This window comes from Tursiops truncatus, chromosome 20 (assembly GCF_011762595.2).
Source record: "Tursiops truncatus isolate mTurTru1 chromosome 20, mTurTru1.mat.Y, whole genome shotgun sequence".
Taxonomy (NCBI): Eukaryota; Metazoa; Chordata; class Mammalia; order Artiodactyla; family Delphinidae; genus Tursiops; species Tursiops truncatus.
The window spans coordinates 16,859,122-16,877,576 of record NC_047053.1 but is presented as its reverse complement, the minus strand read 5'-3'; the positions used below and the strand labels follow the sequence as shown (position 1 = coordinate 16,877,576).

The window sequence follows — 18,455 nt, the reverse complement described above, 5'->3', positions numbered from 1 at the left end:
TCTTGTAAAAATAAAATACTGTGTGTGTGTGTGTGTGTGTGTGTGTGTGAAAAAAAATACAGAGTGTTCAGTAGAAAGAAAAGAAAATTAAACCACAAAACACATGTGCATCACATGAGTGGCTCTGGTATAGGGCTTCCTATACAAGCCGTATCATGGATAATATTGCTTCAAACACATGTTATATTTTGTGAGACAGCGGCTGATGGCCATAATAACAAAGCAACTGAGGTCCATTTTCTAAATATAATCATTTGCTACTTTGGTTACACTTTGTTTTGTTGTGTGTGGGGCTTTGTTTTTTGCTTTGTATTTTTGGTGACTGAAATTTACTTAAGAAATAACTGTGATTTGGCTTCCATCAATTCCACACCATCTCCTTCCTCAGGCTGCAGCGGAAGACCAGCCAGGAGTGAAACTACTGCTTCCATGCTTGCCTGGTCCAAATCTCTGAAGAAAAAAAAAGTTTAAAGACCACAAATCTTTCAGGTTCTTCCACTCCACCTTCCCCTCAAATAAACTTCTTCCTAACAGATACAAACTTTAATAACTACCTATTTCATTAAACAAATTACTATGAAAACCTAAATAATTTGAGTTAATATGCAGAGCCCAGAATGCCAAGACATTTCAAGTTGGGGAGAGGGTGATAATAACTTTCTACAAAGTAATCTTGGCAAAATGACTACCTTAAATTAAAAGCACAAACTACGGAACCAAGGCTGGCCAAAGAAATATACGTGAATGGTTTTTGTGTAATACATAATGTTTAAATATTTCTGATACATTGCAGTAAGTGTTTATCATTAGAGCAAACTTAAGCAATTACATTTTAGAAAGACTCAAAACGACTAAGTTCCTCAAATAATATCTTTATCCAATCAAAAATTAAAAACAATCTAAGGCTTTATATACCTTATTTTCCAACTGTAGACTATCCTCCCTAAACAGACAACCCAAGCTTTCCAAACATAACACTCTCTCACATTTGTTTTTACTGAAAGTCTTTTAGTTAAAAAGAAATAATAAAGATTAGTATCTTTATATAATTCAAATGCAAAAGCTTGATATCCCAAAAAACAATTTCAATACACATAAAATATATGTATACAAACTATAATGAAGTAGTAGTAACACCTAGAGTAAACCTGCTGATACTTAGTTAAAGGTCTTTTTTTTTTTTTTTTTTTTACCTTGTAAGACATTTGACATCATCATCTGCTGCTTGGTTTGATGTTCCCATAACCCAATCTGTCAGGTATTCTACCATCTTATTCCTATTGAATGGCAGAGAAAAAGAAAAGAGGACACAGCTTTTTTAAAGCCACACATACACTTTTAGTCATATAAGAATTTTTAATAGTTCAAGGAATTTTCCAAATCACCCAAGCAACATGACAATTTCATAAAAGAGATACTGCTATTACAAATCTAACAGTGAGAAGGGCGCAAACATGAGCAACCTGGGTACCGATCCACCACATCAGCCCTTAGCTATGGTATCCATTTGGATACAGAATCCAATTCTTGGCTCAAGTGTAGTGTAATTTTAGAAAAAGGGAGCACTGTCATGGGCACAAAGGTTTGGGAAATTTGAGAAGATGTGAAGAGAAAAAAAAACCACACACACATAAAATGCTCCTTTTTCACCTTCCCCACTTCCCATGATAACCAGGTGCACACTACTTTTCTGTACTTCACTTAACATAATAAGATTTACAAGACTTAACTTTGCTCTTTTGAGAACTCACCTAAATTTCATCTCTTGACAAAATGAGAGGTCGTCTCTCCTTGCCATCATTACCTCCACTAACTGACACAGTTTCGTTTTTATTTGAATTGCATGGACCATATTCCCAAGCACACGAACATATCTAGACACAGAAGCATTAAAAAAAAAAATCCGATATAAACAAAAGAGAAGATTTTCTAAATGCTTTCAAATGTAACCATAAGAACTATAAGATTTTCATTTTGTTTATATGAGAACATATATAACTTCTAATTACCTTACTATTACACCCTAATTTGGGTGCAACAGAGAAAAGGATAGTAAATTATTTCACTACTAACTACCGACACCAATGAGTCTGCTACACTTCAGTAGAATGCTTACCTGACCAGATTTAACATCATTGTTTCAATGCTAGCTTGCCCCAGATGTTCAGAGCTGCCTTCAGTATGATTATCTAGTAAGTTCTTCATTATAGCTATGGTTTGCTCCACGAACTGAGTATTGGTGTCAGTCAATAAAACCTATACGAAGAACAAAACATTGGGAATTGATTTGGGAATCAATGCACAGCAGACAGACCACAGAGAGATGAAGCTGCCTGATCTAAATGTCATACACATGCAGAAATTCAACCATGGGCACATATCCAAATGTGCACACAGATACACACAGACACTCATATCCACACCCAAGACATTGTTAACCCCAGGCACGCCCATGCACTAGAGTCCCTAAAAAGCAAATTGACTCCTACATTAGACGATTCTTCTTTTTGCAACGTTTTCACCTATTTTTTTAAAATTATAAGTGGAAGTTCACGCCAGTATCGAAATTAAATAATCTAAAAGGAAAAGGCTTCATTATTTCAAATGAGTCACTCTATTCACAGGGAAGGGTGAAAAATAAAACAGAGAACACTTTACCTGCCCTTGGGAGTCAAAAAACTTGCTGATGGTATTCTTCAGTTTGTTAAACAGCATTGGATAAAGAGCAGGACTCAATTCTAGACCCACCAGATCCTTAACATTGGTCCGTATCTGAAGTCCCACTTTCTCATGGTTACAGACCATTAAGGATAGCAATCGATCCATAAATTTGCTGACAGGTGTATCTGCGTTTCCCTCTGAGGACATCACTGAAATCATGGAACCCTTGCGTTCACTGACTGGGCCCATGGGTGGGCTATAGGTTGCCAGGCCAGAATTGCTTCTCTGCTGCAGGCATACTCCCCCAAGGGCACAAAGGAAGCCAGTCATGTTGATCCATTCTTGTAGGGAGTCTGTGTCAGACAAATCTATGGATCCTCCTCCACTCACATGAGACATTCGCCTCTTAACGATGGTCTTGTGAAGGCTTTCAGCAGCCTAAACACAAAATTTTTATGGAAAGCATGAATTCAACCTCAATTGGTTGAGAGATTTGACAAATTACTTTTTATCCAACATTTCTTCCATGACAAAAGAACATTTTTTACATTTAAAAAATTCAGGTCTTCACTCTGTCATTTCTAGTCACATCAAGGTACCTTACTGCTTGAGGATGGATGAGTCTTAAGTTACAGAATTGAAGGTAGTGATACACGTATATCCAGTGTCAGATACAGAAGGTGGTGATGGAATGCAGTTCAGGAAGGAACATACTTTCAAAACATTTGCTTATATCAATTCCTGGACACAGAGGCCGTATCTGTGCTGCTTCAAGGAATATAAGCATTTGGAGATTTTTAACCGAGTAGTGTGTGCACTTAATAACTTAGTGATTGCTGAAGTTGAAGTGCTCTGGGATCAGTTTTGTAAACATTGTACTACTATTAACATATTGGGTTAGCCAAAAAGTTCATTCGGATTTTTCCATAAGCTCTTACAGAAGATCTTATAGATTCCCACATGGCAAGATGAGAGTAACCAAGTGGAAGAACCACTGAACATAGAAAAGAGTGTAATGAAGGAGTACAGAAAAATTTAAAAATCAATAGAAAAAAATAATACTCTACAAGAATTTGTAACCTGACAGAGAAGGAATCTTCCAGGAGTTCTGCTCCTTTCAGTTTATGGAATAGAGATGAGAAAGAAAAACTTACTATGTGTAGCAAAAATTTTTCAGATTCAATTTCCCAACTGCTTGCAAGCATAATACTCACCTTACTATAGAGGATATATCAACCTAAGAAAGCAACATATTAGGGACAATGGATGATGTGGAAGTGCCACTGCATTTGTTTCATTAGGTACGTCTGTTTTATGGGGAAAATGACCTCTCATGAATGACTGCTTTGAATATGGGACTCTTAAAACTTTGCCATTTCTTACAGCACATGGATTTACTACAGTTGTATCTAGTATTAGAATATGGCTACATATCTCTGCTGTCATGTAGCACATTATCTCTTTTAGGACCTACATTATCAGGTATTTATGCAAGTTCCCTGATCAGGAGTTAAGACCGAGCGGGGCTCACAATACGGATGACTTAAAGTGTACCACAGGGAAAGAACCATTGAATACAATGCTATGCTTTGTTTTTTTTGCGGTATGCGGGACTCTCACTGTTGTGGCCTCTCCCGTGGCGGAGCACAGGCTCCGGACGCGCAGGCTCAGCGGCCATGGCTCACGGGCCCAGCCGCTCCGCGGCATGTGGGATCTTCCCGGACCAGGGCACGAACCCGTGTCCCCTGCATCGGCAGGCGGACTCTCAACCACTGCGCCACCAGGGAAGCCCTTTACGTGATCTATTTTGACTAAGAGGTTGACTGAGCTCAGTCAAATAACGAATCAACTTCACACCTTCAACGATATATGTAATAATGAGTCACTAGCATCAGACACAGAAAGTCCATCGCAAAAGAACTTGCAGACTGGCTTATAAGCAACAATGTGGTAGAGCAAATATATGGACTGAATTTCATACTGAGATTATCAAACACTGTCAAGTGACTGAATTTTTTTTAGCAGCAGCAGGATGACTGAGTACTTAGCATATTGACTACATTTGGGCTGCAGCACAGCTGAAAACACTGTAGTTGGTATATGCATGATTTATTTCCTTTATTCATCAAGAATTTGGATCCAGTACCACTTAGACATCTTCTTAATCTGGTTTCAGCTCTTCAGCCAAGTGTTCGTGCTGAACAGACATTATACTTGGCATTGATGTTAATTAACGCATTATGGAATAATGTATTAGCAGCTAAGGCTCAGCTACCTAAACAGTTATTTGGCATCTTTATTAATCTTCCCATTGAAAATAAGAAAGAGGAAGAAGAGCTCAGAAGACCAGCTCCATCACCTTGGTCACCTGCAGTTAGTCCTCAAAGCAGCAGTAACAGTGAAACTCATCAGAATGGAGGCAGTGATATTGAAATGGATGAGCAACTTACACATAGAACGAAACAGATGCAATAGCAACTTTCAGACACAAAGAAATCCAAGCAATGAAGTTCTGACAAAACTGCCAACAGTGGTGAAGATGGAAGCAGTGGTCCTGGAAGCAATAGTAATGGATCTAGCAATGAGGTGAATTCTACTAACGCAAGCCAGTCAGCTGAGTGCTCTGGTAATGAGGGACAGTCAGAAGACACTGCAGATTTGAAGCCCTTCAACAAGATGCAGATCATGGTCATAATCCTCTTAAAAGCAGTTGTGGTACGGATCTTTGGAACAGAAAGTTAGAAAGTCACGCAGGCACTTGCTTAGAGGATTCCCAAGGCCCATCAGCAAGCAATGGAACAGGAAAGGACCTGTTTTCTAACCCTGAGCCGATGCCATCAGTAGATAATCAAATACAAATGCTGGATGCCTGTTCACACGCTGAAGACCCAGAACATACTTCAGAGGAAATGAATGCTGCTCATATAGCAGAAGCATCTCAGGAATCTTGCAGTATTACACGCACTGGGGACTTCCTTGGGAGACGATTGGAAATGAATTATTTGCTTGTCGGCAATTTAGCATCACTAAATTCAGCATCACTACCACCACCACCACATCATCATCACTACCATGATGGGCATATGGCTGATGATAAGCTAAGTACAGATGATGTCAGTTGCCGTAGCTCCCAGGTCAGTGCAAAATCAGAGAAAAATATGGCTGATTTTGATAGTGAAGAATCTGGGTGTGAAGAGGAGCTAGTTCAGATTCATTTCACAGGCAGAGCTACCATCTCATCTCTAACAACATCTTGCCAATGTAGCATCTATTTACCATGAATATCTTAATCAAGAACCTATAATTCATAAACATCAATTCGACAGTAATTCTGTGAAAGACATTAACTTGGATATTGTTTGCAAGAAAGGAAACACCTTGTTGTGGGATACAGTCCAAGATGATGATACAGTTAATCTTTCTGAAGGATTAATAAATGAAGCAGAGAAACTTCTCCGTTCCTTAGTATGTTGGTTTACAGATAGATCTGAATGAGATTTATTGAAGGTTGCCTCGAAAATAGGAAACAACAGGCAAATAGGAATTAAAAACTTTTTTATGCAGTAGTCAAAGTTCATTTTGCGTATTCTTATCAACTAGGTGTGGTGAATTCATAGCATTTAACGTACCATTATCAACCTATTTTTTAGTAATTGTGGTTTTCATATTAGGTTTAAAGACTTCCCTTACAGAGTTCATATTGGGTTGGTCAAAAAGTTCGTTCGGTTAATGAATATGTTGTTCAATAAAGTTCTTGGTGAAAATGAAAAATGTCCTTAAAACCCAACGAACTTTTTGGCCAACCCAATATTTTATCATTGTCTTGCTTTTATCAGTACTTTTTGGCACTTTTCTTGATTAGATCATCTCCAACAGAAACAAAGGAGTAATAGTAATACTTATTCTCTTCTTGACTCTGGGAACATAGTGGTGATTACTCTGGTTTCAAATTACAGTTAAATGTTCTTAAACTGTGTCACAGTAAATATAAAAGAAGCTAAATAAGTGACGCGACGTTAAACTGAAGCTGAAATATAAACATTTTGATTATGACACTGTCCTTTCATCTGGGGAATCTTTTGTGTCTTGACTTTTATAGTGCAGAAAGAATTAGATTGGTGTTTCTTGTCTAGTTTGAATTCTGCTATATATTTATATACTTCTTATCGGGGCTCAAATGATTACCACAAGTTTCTTGATTTTCAGTTCTGTTCCACTGGTACAATTTCAGGTTTCCCTTGTCTTATACTGTTTTGATAATGTTGTCCCATTCTCTGACATAACTGAATATATTATATCATATCATATCATATCATATATTTTCAGAGTAGCTCTGCCCAGGCCTGATATAAATGCCTAATTTTATTGAATATTTAAGTGCTTCAAAATATTTATCTAGTTGAATTAGAAAAAGTATGTACAATATTTTATTTCCTACTTTTGGTCTTTAAAGGGTTATAATTTGAACAATCCCAAAAGAAAAATTGCTTGTTCGTGCAGGTATAAGAAAGCACTAATAGACCCCTGTTGGTGGATCAGTTGTCTCATTTTGTATATACTCTTTAAAAGGAATGCTTTCCATGGCTGGATGATATGTGATCATTTCCACAGATATTATGCCTGTTCACTTTAAAATGTTAGTTATCTTTTACAAGTTTTTGTGAAACTGTCAAACAGTTTTTCAACGTGATTATATCCATTTATATTCCCCATATGCGCATCTGCATACCCTGTGACCCAGCAATTCCACTGTTAAGTGTGGGCCTTACAGAAATACATCTATAAGGTCAGCAAAAGACACGTTCAAGAATGTTCAGAGCAGCACTATTCAAAGTAACTAGTCGGTGTATAACTATCCAATGCCAAAAAAGCATAGAAAAGAAAAATTGAGGACTGTTAAACAAAATAATATATTGCAATAATAATAAATGAACTACAACTGCATGAAGTAGTGTGGCTGAATCTCACAAACATTATGTTAAGTGAAAGAAGCCAGATACTAAAGTATACTTCTATTGCTCTGTTTATATAAGTTTAACAACAAGAAAATGATTGCATTCAATCAGGACAATGGTTACTCTTGGTCATTAGTGACCGGAAGGGGCACAATGAAAGCTTCTGGGATGCTGGTAATGATTTCTTTCTTGATGTGGGTGCTGGTTGCACAGGTATGTTCACCTCCTAATATTTTGCACTGTCACTTTGATTTACACATATTTTTGAATGTATACTTCTATTTAAAAAAAACATGCAAAGATGCAAAAAAAAATTTTTTAAGTAAAAAAACCCAAACTTAAGATTATCATATACACTTTTAAAGAGCCACTAAAATATTTTTATCATAGACTAATATAATCAACACAGGATATCAAATTTCTTTTAAAAAGCTTTGATTTACATGAATGAACCTTGCAAACATTATGCCAAGTGAAAGAAACCAGTCACTAAAGACCACATGTTGCATGATTCCATTTATATGAAATGTCCAGAATTGGCAAGTCTACTCACACAGAAAGTAGCTTAGTGGTTGCCTAGGGCTGAGGGCTGATGGCAGAGGTGCGGGGGAAGGTTAGGGAATGACAGCTAATGGGTGTGGGTTTTTATTAAATTGTGGTGGTGACTGCACAACTCTGCATATACTAAAAACCACTGAATCACACATTTTAAACAGGTGAATTTTATGGTATGTGAATTGTATCTCAACAAAACAGCTACCAAAGAAACAAAAAGCTTTCATTTTAAAGCCACGTGTCCCTCTCCCAATAATGATATTAGGTACAGATTTTTGCTTCACAAAAACATAACTTTTTTTCTTGTTCTAAAAAGCATGACAAGAAAAAAACAATGGGAGACTAATGAGTTTTTCTAAAACACCTAATAATGAGAACAATATGGCCATTACAAATCAAACATACAGAAATATCAATTGTAAATGTCCAGGGTAACAGATGATAACAGTTGATGAATGAAATGCCCAAATTTTAAAACTTCATTTAACTTATGGTTCAGTCTTCTGGCCACCAGATCCCTTAATTAGAATACCTAATAAGATAGTAAAATGTATTGTTTCAATTTTAATTTATTTTTCTCTACCTTTGTTGCTCCTTTCCTGAAAATTCTGTGAAATACTCTGACGGAGAAAGAGAAAGAAAAGAGGGGAAAGAAATGGTCCTACCATAAATCATCTCTAGCTCAGAGCTGTCCAATATTTCTGCAATGATGGAAACATTTAATATCTATGCTGTCCAATAGAGTAGTCAACTTCCACATGTGGCTACTGTATGACAGAGAAACTGAATTTTAATTGTTTTTAATTTTAAATCAAACTTTAATTTGACTAGTGGCTACCATATTAGTGCAGGTTTAGATGAACCACAACTAAATATCAGTCTGAAGACATCTACATACTTATTATACTAAGAGGTCACTCACAAAAGATGAAGTAAAGTACATATGTTTAGGAGATCAATCAATAGACAAAATCAACTTCACAAACTCACCTGGCCATCTTCCATTTTGGCTTTTGGGTAGTTGAGGATTAGTTTTGTAGCTTGTTCCCACTTTGCATGTGTATCTTCCCAAGCCTGAAATGAAGGCAATTACCGCTTGAAAGCAACTTTAAACCTAGAGCTAAAAATCAATCAGTAATAGGCAGGTCTCAAACCTGGTGCATATTATAATATCCTACTTATAATATGCACATATTTTAGACTTGCTTCAAAAGCTATGCCTGGTCACATATGCATAACACCAGGCTTCTAAAATTGAGGGTGGGGGCCTGAGAGGGATATTTCTGTTGCCAAGGGCATACCTCAGTGTTTCCTGCGGTGGGATGCTCAATTCGCCGTAGTAATGCCATCACTCTTTTCTGAAGTGCTGCTCTTCCTAAGCAAAGACAACAACAAATCAACCTACTGCACTTAGAGCCCTGCTTGCCAACGGAGAACCTGGCAAGCCCAACCCAAAAGGCAGAATAGGAGGAGTGGAATGAATACTTCAAATGATAAAGCTGAACACTTCCTTTTACCAGCCTCACAGGAAAGGGGCACTTAACTGGGACTCCACAATGTCCACAGCCTAAAATTGCTACTCCCACCTAAACTTACTCATAACATGTGCCAATGTTTTTAAAACTTCACTACATACAGTTCAGGCAGAGTAAATTATATAATCTATAACTGAAAGCAATTTATACTGCCAGTTTTTAAACAAATGTATATGGCATTTTAAAAACTCAGTGAGAAATTAACAGCTTATTTCAAATACTATTTACTTTCACCTTACCTTGTGCAGAAAAGGATTTCAGGTAAGCTACCTGAATTAGCCCTGTAAACTTACAAAGTAGTAATCTTAGATACATTCTTATTTTCCTAGAGCAACCAGATGTCACGTGATTCAAGGCAGACTGAGTGAAAAAAACATTACCCATGATTTACCTGTTGACATCATATTGCTGACAGAGGCAAACTCCATGAATGTGTTATAGTTGGGCAAGAAGTTGTGCACTGACACTTCATCCACCCCACACCGGATATCCGCTTCCTCACAGAGGTGACGAAAACAGGACATGGCAACCAGAACAGCTTCAGTGTCAGGGCTCCACAGAAACATGTACAGGGCCACTTCTAGTTTGGTCTGGGCTTGTCGGCATATTGGCGGGGTTCCGCTGTACCCTGCTGCACTATCCTGGGAGTCAGGAGTGGGAGGCAAGTATTTGCAACTTATGTAATTTTACTTACAAAACCCAATAATACAACAAGCTGGGTATCAGATATGTCTGCATACGCTAACCCACAAGAACTTTTCCCCTTTAACCATGATAGGATTTTCAAACCTCAAAATATCTCACCTGAATGAGAACTCAGATTATTTGTACCAACATAATACTACTATCTGTTCAATTTCAACTAGAATAGGTATCCTTTCCAGATCCCAGAAATGTAGATTAAGTCTAATATGAACACAAATAAAACATGCACAACACAAATCTACTCAATGAAAAATATAATACACTTCTCAGTCAATCATAAACGACAAAGGAAGAGGAAGTAACATGAAATTCTATCCACCCCGAGGGAAGAAATAAAATAATCATGCTGCAAAACTGACTTAACTAAGGACATGAATAAAAACTAAACATTACTGTAGAAGATACACTGGGCTCTGGATAACATATTCCCAAAACACGAAATAGAGAAATCCTCATTTACAAAATGAATGCAAATTCTGCAGGTAAGACAAGAGTAAATACCACACTGCTTAGTAGTTGGTTTTTTTTCCTTCAACTGAAGATTATATTGTAAATTATGGATTAAAAAAAAGCTTTGGTCTGAAAAAGAAACTCTAATAATTTGATATTTTCACTGGTATTATGATTTATTTTTAAAGGGAATTATGGACACAGAAGTCATGAGAACACTTATGCATAACATCAAGCAACATGCTTTTGTTCCCAGTAAATCTGTACTCTTTTTAGTTGACAGAACTTTTAAACTTCTGGGGTATGAATGGTCTTTCTTATGGGATAGAGAGTTATAATAATTATAGTTAACAGTTAAAGCTTATAAGTGTCAAAAAATCAAGTGCTGTTTACACATAATCTCATTTAATCCTCACAACAATTCTGGGGCAGAAATTATTATTATCCCCATTTTAAAGTCAAGGAACTGAATCACAGAGATGTTAGGAACTTGCCTGAGGGTCCACAAAGAGCAGTAATAGAACTACAAGCTAAGCAGTTCTTCACTATGCTATATTACCTAGTTGAAATTTACCCAAGTTCATTCAGAAAAAAAATACAGAGCACAGATGATGATACAAGAAAACTACAAAAGAAACTCCTTACCATGGATGAATTTCCTTTTCCCTTTCGGAGAGAGGTTCCAGGAGTACAAGTACGTAGTAATTCTTCATGATCTATGGACACCTGACTGGTATTTCCACTTGAAGGAACATCACATCCTACTCCATAAAGGAAGAGAAAGTGACAGGAACTTCTATCTGCCTGCTAGAAAGAAAAAATAAGCCTTTTCAAAGTACTGATAACCAAGAGAAACAAATATTTAATATAAGTTGTCTTTCTGTTTGAGACTATCCTGGAAAACCTCTCCTTCCATCTCCTGTTCCCCTCACACTGAAAAACATTCACTAGAAACCCAATAGTACAAATAATGTTTCCTCAATATCTCTGAAACTCCTCTCAGTTTTCCACTCTTCAAATCACGAGAATCAACAGATTCTAGAAATGTAAATTAACGTTTCTAGGTTTAACAGAGACACAAGTAAAACATCAACAACATAAAGCTACCACATGAAAGATATAATGTACTTCTCGGTCAATTAAAAACGACTAAGATTGCCTCCCATAAGACTTATATCCTGTGCTATGGTCAGGATAACTGGAAGTTGACTCTTTTGAGATTAAGTTCCTCTGGACCAGAATTAACACTGGTATATAAGCCATATATAAGAGTGACTTCACTGACCAGAAGACTACAGATTCATTACTGGATTACCAGTGCTTGTACTCTGGAGAATTATACCATAGGCAAGGGCATGAAACATGAAAAATCTTGTTCCTTGTCTTTGGAATAATGCCAAATTCCACTATATTAACACACTAAGATAAGCCAGATATAAATAAATCCAACTTACCATTAGCTCATTTCTAAACAAAGAAAATTTAACAAGCTGCATGGTACACTGAAAAGCATACGCGTTTGATACATTTAAGATTTCTCGGGCTTCCCTGGTGGCGCAGTGGTTGAGAGTCCGCCTGCCGATGCAGGGGACACGGGTTCGTGCCCCGGTCCGGGAGGATCCCACATGCCGCAGAGCGGCTGGGCCAGTGAGCCATGGCCGCTGAGCCTGCGCGTCCGGAGCCTGTGCTCCGCAACGGGAGAGGCCACAACAGTGAGAGGCCCGCGGACCCCAAAAAAAAAAAAAAAAAAAAAAAAAAAAAGATTTCTCATAGATTTTATCCATTTTAGAAATGGATAAAAATTCACTGAATCAAGTACTCCTAAAACTATGCTGTAATAGAAGAACTTTTTAATTGACTAATTACAGAAACTTTATGTTAAAAAAAATTAAGGCTCTTCTCTAGCCCCCAAAACCTTCTCACCATACTCCAATAGTTCAGGATCAAAACTTTTCACTCAACCCCAAGGAAGAAGACTCCTGGTATTTTCAAGAGGTAAAAGCTTTCTCGCAGAAATATAAATAAACCTAGATTGAGGACCCTCAATCTCTTCCCTTCAGCTTCTTTACATATACAGATAGATAACATTCTCTGGGCTAGCCTAGCCATAGGATTCAAGTCTTATGTATGAACTTGAGAGGACAGATAGACTATGTTGTTACTCAATCTTCTTTGGTTATAGCAGCCCCCACTCCTCCTAGGACTGCCCCACAGAGTCCGGATTAACTCAACTAGACTTTATCAGGATTGTGGCTTTAAGGCTAAAGGCTCAGAATAATTTTTAAAGAGTTGATTTGTCAGCCACTGTCTTCTGCACAAAATTTCCCTTGAAGATTGTAGGAGAGAGGAGCTGAATTAGGACTTAATTTGGCTAACAAACACTTCCTTAATGTCTTCTCATTACCATTCCAAATATTCTTCCATTTTGAAAGATGTCACTTTGCTTACCTTATTTTTAAGAAGAAATTTATTCCTGCAGATCAAAATTTCCCGCAACCATTTGAGAATTTCTGTGCTACTAAGCATTTGATGGCTAGTTAATTTCTTGCAGATGTAAAAAAGCATTTGTGAGCTGCAGAAACAAAGTTCACTGTTACCAGCATTGTCAACAAACAACATAATGCAGATAAAATCAGTCCATAAGAATGGCATTCTCTAATAATGGACAAAGTCTAGAGAAGCTTATTTTCCTTTCCAGGATTTGTTTTAGAGAAATGATTATCAAAATGTTAACAGCATGATCATCAAATGATGTAAGTATACGGACTACGTTTAAAAAAAAAAAAAAAGCAAGTACTTCTAAGCCCCCTACTCTCCCAACTTCCAGCTGTTTTATCCATGCATCTCATCCTTGCAGAGGACTCAAGAAAAAATTATAGACCAGGTGCACAGCACAGACTGTATGTGAACCTAATGCTCTAGAGCAGGGGTCTGCAAACGACTGCCTGCAGGCCAAATCCAGTCCATCATTTGCCTTCGTAAATAAAGTTTTAGTGGAACACGGTCACACCCCACTCATTCATTTACATATTGTCTATGGCTGCTTTCATGTCCCAACAGCCGAAGTGAATAGTTATAAAAGACACTACCTGGCCCACAAAGCCTAAAATATTGACTACCTGGCCCGTTAGAGAAACAGCTTCCTTATTCCTACTCTAGAGCTGCACTGTCCAACACAGCAGCCACTAGCCAGCCACATGCAGCTGCTGAGCACTTGAAATATGGCTTGTCTAAACTAAGATGTCCTGTAAATATGAAACATATCAAATTCTGAAGACTTTATTAAAAAAAGAATGTAAAATATCTTATTAATAACTTTTATATTAATTACATGTTGAAAACTATTATATATATACTGGGTTAAAAAATATACTATTAAAATTAATTTTACCTGTTTCTTTTTACTTCTGAACGTGGCAACTAGAAAATTTTAAATTACATATGTGGTTCACATTACATTACTATCAAAAAGCATTGCTTCAGAGTCTAGGATTTAACTCAGCTGCCAAGCGACTTGGTGTACCCACTTCTATAAGAAAATGACGAAACTTGAGGCTTACACACTTACATTTTCCTCAATGTGTTACCTCTGTGCTCACTGAAAGGTAATAATTTATATAACCAAGGAAATAAATTATAAAATTTATATATATTTTGCCTTCTAAGCAGATATTCTGTATTAATTCATCCACCAAAAACACTGGTATTATCAAAAATGTATGAAAGATCATAGTTTAGAAAACTGAAATAAACTATTAACATTACAAAATTTTAATACTCTAAGATTATAACTGTGAAAATCAATTTAAAACACAGTTGTAACCACATAAAATTCCGAAATAGAAGAGAACATACCAAATAACAGTACTTATGTTTGGATAATGAAATTTAGCACAATTCTTAAAAATTTATTTTCTAAACTGCTGTGACAGTGTTCTTACAGTTAAAACAAGAAATAATCTAATAATGTCAAGTCAAATAAAATACAAACTCATAAAACCTCTGGAGGTATAAATGAATAAAGTTTTATAATAAACTAAATACTACAGAGTTAATATTCAAAGACAAAAAATACAAAATAAAATTTTAAATTGAAAAATAACAGTGCATATACCTGATTTCCCAAAATGTTTCTACAGGAGCATCAGGATTCCACAAATCAATGCTATCTAACTGATGAAGAACCAACAGAGCCTGAATTTTTAAAAAAGAGAAAGAGAAGACTTATTCAAAAGAGTTTTGGTAAACATAACACTGGAGTATTTATTTTACAAATGCTAACTAATTGAGCTACTTAATTGTAGCCTCAACACACAGTATAGGGCACAACAGAAAAACTCTGAAGAATCAAAATCTCTAGGGGATTATATGTATTATATATATATATAATAATATATATAAAAAATGAAGTTACTTTATTCCTATCAGTCTTACTTTAAATGGCATATACACATAAGTTATATACTGATGAATTCAGAATAGCAATATACATGTGTAAAAAGTGCTTTAAGACACAAACAAAATAATTTCAATAAGTATCAAAGAACTCTATAGAAAATAAAAATAGTCCCCAAGTAAGGAGATCTCTCCAAAACTAATACACACAAAAATATTTTACCTCAAGACAATATGGTACTGGCACAAAAACAGAAATATAGATCAATGGGACAGGACAGAAAGCCCAGAGATAAACCCACGCACCTATGGTCAACTAATCTATGACAAAGGAGGCGAGGATATACAATGGAGAAAAGACAGTCTCTTCAATAAGTGGTGCTGGGAAAACTGGACAGCTACATGTAAAAGAATGAAATTAGAACACTCCCCAACACCACACACAAAACTAAACTCAAAATGGATTAGAGACCTAAATGTAAGACCGGACATTATAAAACTCTTAGAGGAAAACATAGGAAGAACACTCTTTGACATAAATCACAGCAAGATCTTTTTTGATCCACCTCCTAGAGTAATGGACATAAGAACAAAAATAAACAAATGGGACCTAATGAAACTTAAAAGCTTTTGCAAAGCAAAGGAAACCACAAACAAGACAAAAAGACAATCCTCAGAATGGGAGAAAATATTTGCAAACAAATCAATGGACAAAGGATTAATCTCTAAAATATATAAACAGCTCATGCAGCTCAATATTAAAAAAAACAACCAACCCAATCCAAAAATGGGCAGAAGACCTAAATAGACATTTCTCCAAAGAAGACATATAGATGGCCAAGAGGCACATGAAAAGCTGCTCAACATCACTAATTATTAGAGAAATGAAAATCAAAACTACAATGAAGCACCACCTCACACCAGTTAGAATGGGCATCATCAGAAAACCTACAAACAAATGCTGGAGAGAGTGTGGAGAAAAGGAAACCCTCTTGCACTGCTGGTGGGAATGTAAATTGATACAGCCACTATGGAGAACAGTATGGAGGTTCCTTAAAAAACTAAAAATAGAATTACCATATGACCCAGCAATCCCACTACTGGGCATATACCCAGAGAAAAGCATAATTCAAAAAGACACATGCACCCCAGTGTTCATTGCAGCACTATTTACAATAGCCAGGTCACGGAAGCAACCTAAATGCCCATCGACAGACGAATGGATAAAGAAGATGTGGTACATATATACAATGGAATATCACTCAGCCATTAGAAGGAACGAAATTGGGTCATTTGTAGAGACGTGGATGCATCTAGAGACTGTCATACAGAGTGAAGTAAGTCAGAAAGAGAAAAACAAATATCGTATTAACGCATATATGTGAAACCTAGAAAATGGTACAGATGAACCAGTTTGCAGAGCAGAAATTGAGACACGGAAGTAGAGAACAAACGTATGGACACCAAGTGGGGAAAGTGGAGTGGGGTGCGGGTTGTGGTGTGATGAACTGGCAGACTGGGATTGACATGTATATACTGATGTGTGTAAAATGGTTGACTAATAAGAAAAAAAAATAATTATAAAAATAAAAATAAAAAATAAAGTCAGTCCATAAAGTCTGAAAAAAAAAATTTTACTTCTAGGCCATAAGATAAAGTAGAAGTTATCTTATTTGCCACAAATTCTTTTGGAACAGACAGGACAAATTATTTTTCAAAAAGGAGAGAGGGGGAGGAAAATAGATTTTGTATTTCATAGCAGATTATTCATCCTAAAATACCTCAATTGACCACAGAATTGAAATTGGATTTGGCTCACAGAACATTAACAGGAATACACAACTAATATAAAAAAACACTACTATTAAATAAATTAATGCCATCAAGGGTATAAAGAGTAAAACTAGACTCTTCCTTCAAACCAGCCCTATCCTAACTCCAGCTCCACAACGTTTCCCCCAGACGCACACTGTTGAGCTCTGCACATTCTCCTCAGTCTTTGGTCAGCACATTTGGAGATTCTTTACTCCTCTTTAAAGCCTTTTATTAAAATTCCAATGAAACACTGTTTGGAACACATAATGAGATCTGACTTCTTCTCTTAAAACCAAATTAAATGCATAAACTGCAAATACAGCTGCAATGATAACCTGCCTCACATTAGGAAAAATAAGTCAATTTCTAACCTTGTTCAACTTTGTAACTCCAGAAGTTATAAATTATATAAACACCAGACCTATATTTTCTTATTTCAAATACTTTCACTGTAATTATTTTGAGATGTTTAGTGAAAACTGCAATTCGCTGTGAGAATCTTCAAAAATTATATAGGTTATACCTCTCATATCAAGGAAAAACAGCACAAATTAACATTCAATTTTGTTACTATTGTGCAAAAATTTAGTTACTGACACTTTAAAGTGGCAAATTCTGTAACATTTTTGTTTGACAAACCATTTTTTTGAAATATTCAAAGAAAATGTGTTAGTCTTTCCTCTGCCTTAATATGAATGTTTTCCTTTTCATGCTCCTTTCCATTTTTAAGTTTTCCACATATATTTTAACAAAACTGTAAACACAGTATACTCCTTTGACATTTCATAAATATTTTTCCATATTGCTTTGTGATCTGCACGGTTTAATGGATTTTTTTTTGAATTTTATTTTATTTTTTTATACAGCAGGTTCTTATTAGTTATCCATTTTATACATACTAGTGTATATATGTCAATCAGTTCACCAAATTGAAATATCATTCTCTTGTTATTGAATATTAACACATTCTCTTACTAGTGAATATTTAAAATTCTCCTAATGTTCTATTAGAAATAAGAGCAGTAAGCATATATGTGTGTAACTTTTTCCTTTTAACTTATATTCACAGGATTAAAAAATTACAGGAATGTAATTATTTGACAGAAAAATGGACATCTGTATAGCTCCTGCTAAATACTGTCAAATAGCCTTCCAAAAAGAATGCAAAGTATATACTGTTTTATAGAACCAACAGCAATGTACACAAATACAAGCAATGAGTGTAACAATGAGGCTGAAACACTTTTGGTAAAATAAAGCATGATAAATAATGAAGTAGCAAATCTTAAATATACAGTTCAATGAATTTTCACAAATGAATATACCTCATATAACCATTACCCAGATCAACATTATTAACACCCAGAAGCCTTTTTCACATTCC

General features: G+C 35.9%; 1 protein-coding gene across 16 annotated transcripts in view; it reads right to left on the bottom strand.

Annotated features, from left to right (window-relative positions):
- The window catches only part of NF1 (neurofibromin 1), a 251,357-nt gene that overhangs the window by 123,068 nt on the left and 109,834 nt on the right, over positions 1-18,455 (bottom strand). For 15 of the 16 annotated variants that reach the window (XR_012328474.1, XR_012328475.1, XR_012328476.1 and 12 more), the window contains 11 exons: positions 14,976-15,055; positions 13,310-13,433; positions 11,507-11,668; positions 10,098-10,347; positions 9,473-9,546; positions 9,162-9,245; positions 2,659-3,099; positions 2,117-2,256; positions 1,752-1,874; positions 1,194-1,277; positions 334-450 (listed from right to left, as the gene is read on the bottom strand). Coding sequence is in view for 13 of the 16 variants with exons in the window: in XM_073797296.1 (XP_073653397.1) it covers positions 334-450; positions 1,194-1,277; positions 1,752-1,874; positions 2,117-2,256; positions 2,659-3,099; positions 9,162-9,245; positions 9,473-9,546; positions 10,098-10,347; positions 11,507-11,668; positions 13,310-13,433; positions 14,976-15,055 (1,679 nt within the window). In the remaining 3 variants the exon portion in view is untranslated. The remainder of the gene's footprint in view (positions 1-333; positions 451-1,193; positions 1,278-1,751; positions 1,875-2,116; positions 2,257-2,658; positions 3,100-9,161; positions 9,246-9,472; positions 9,547-10,097; positions 10,348-11,506; positions 11,669-13,309; positions 13,434-14,975; positions 15,056-18,455) is intronic. The other variant, XM_073797287.1, reaches the window with a different exon arrangement.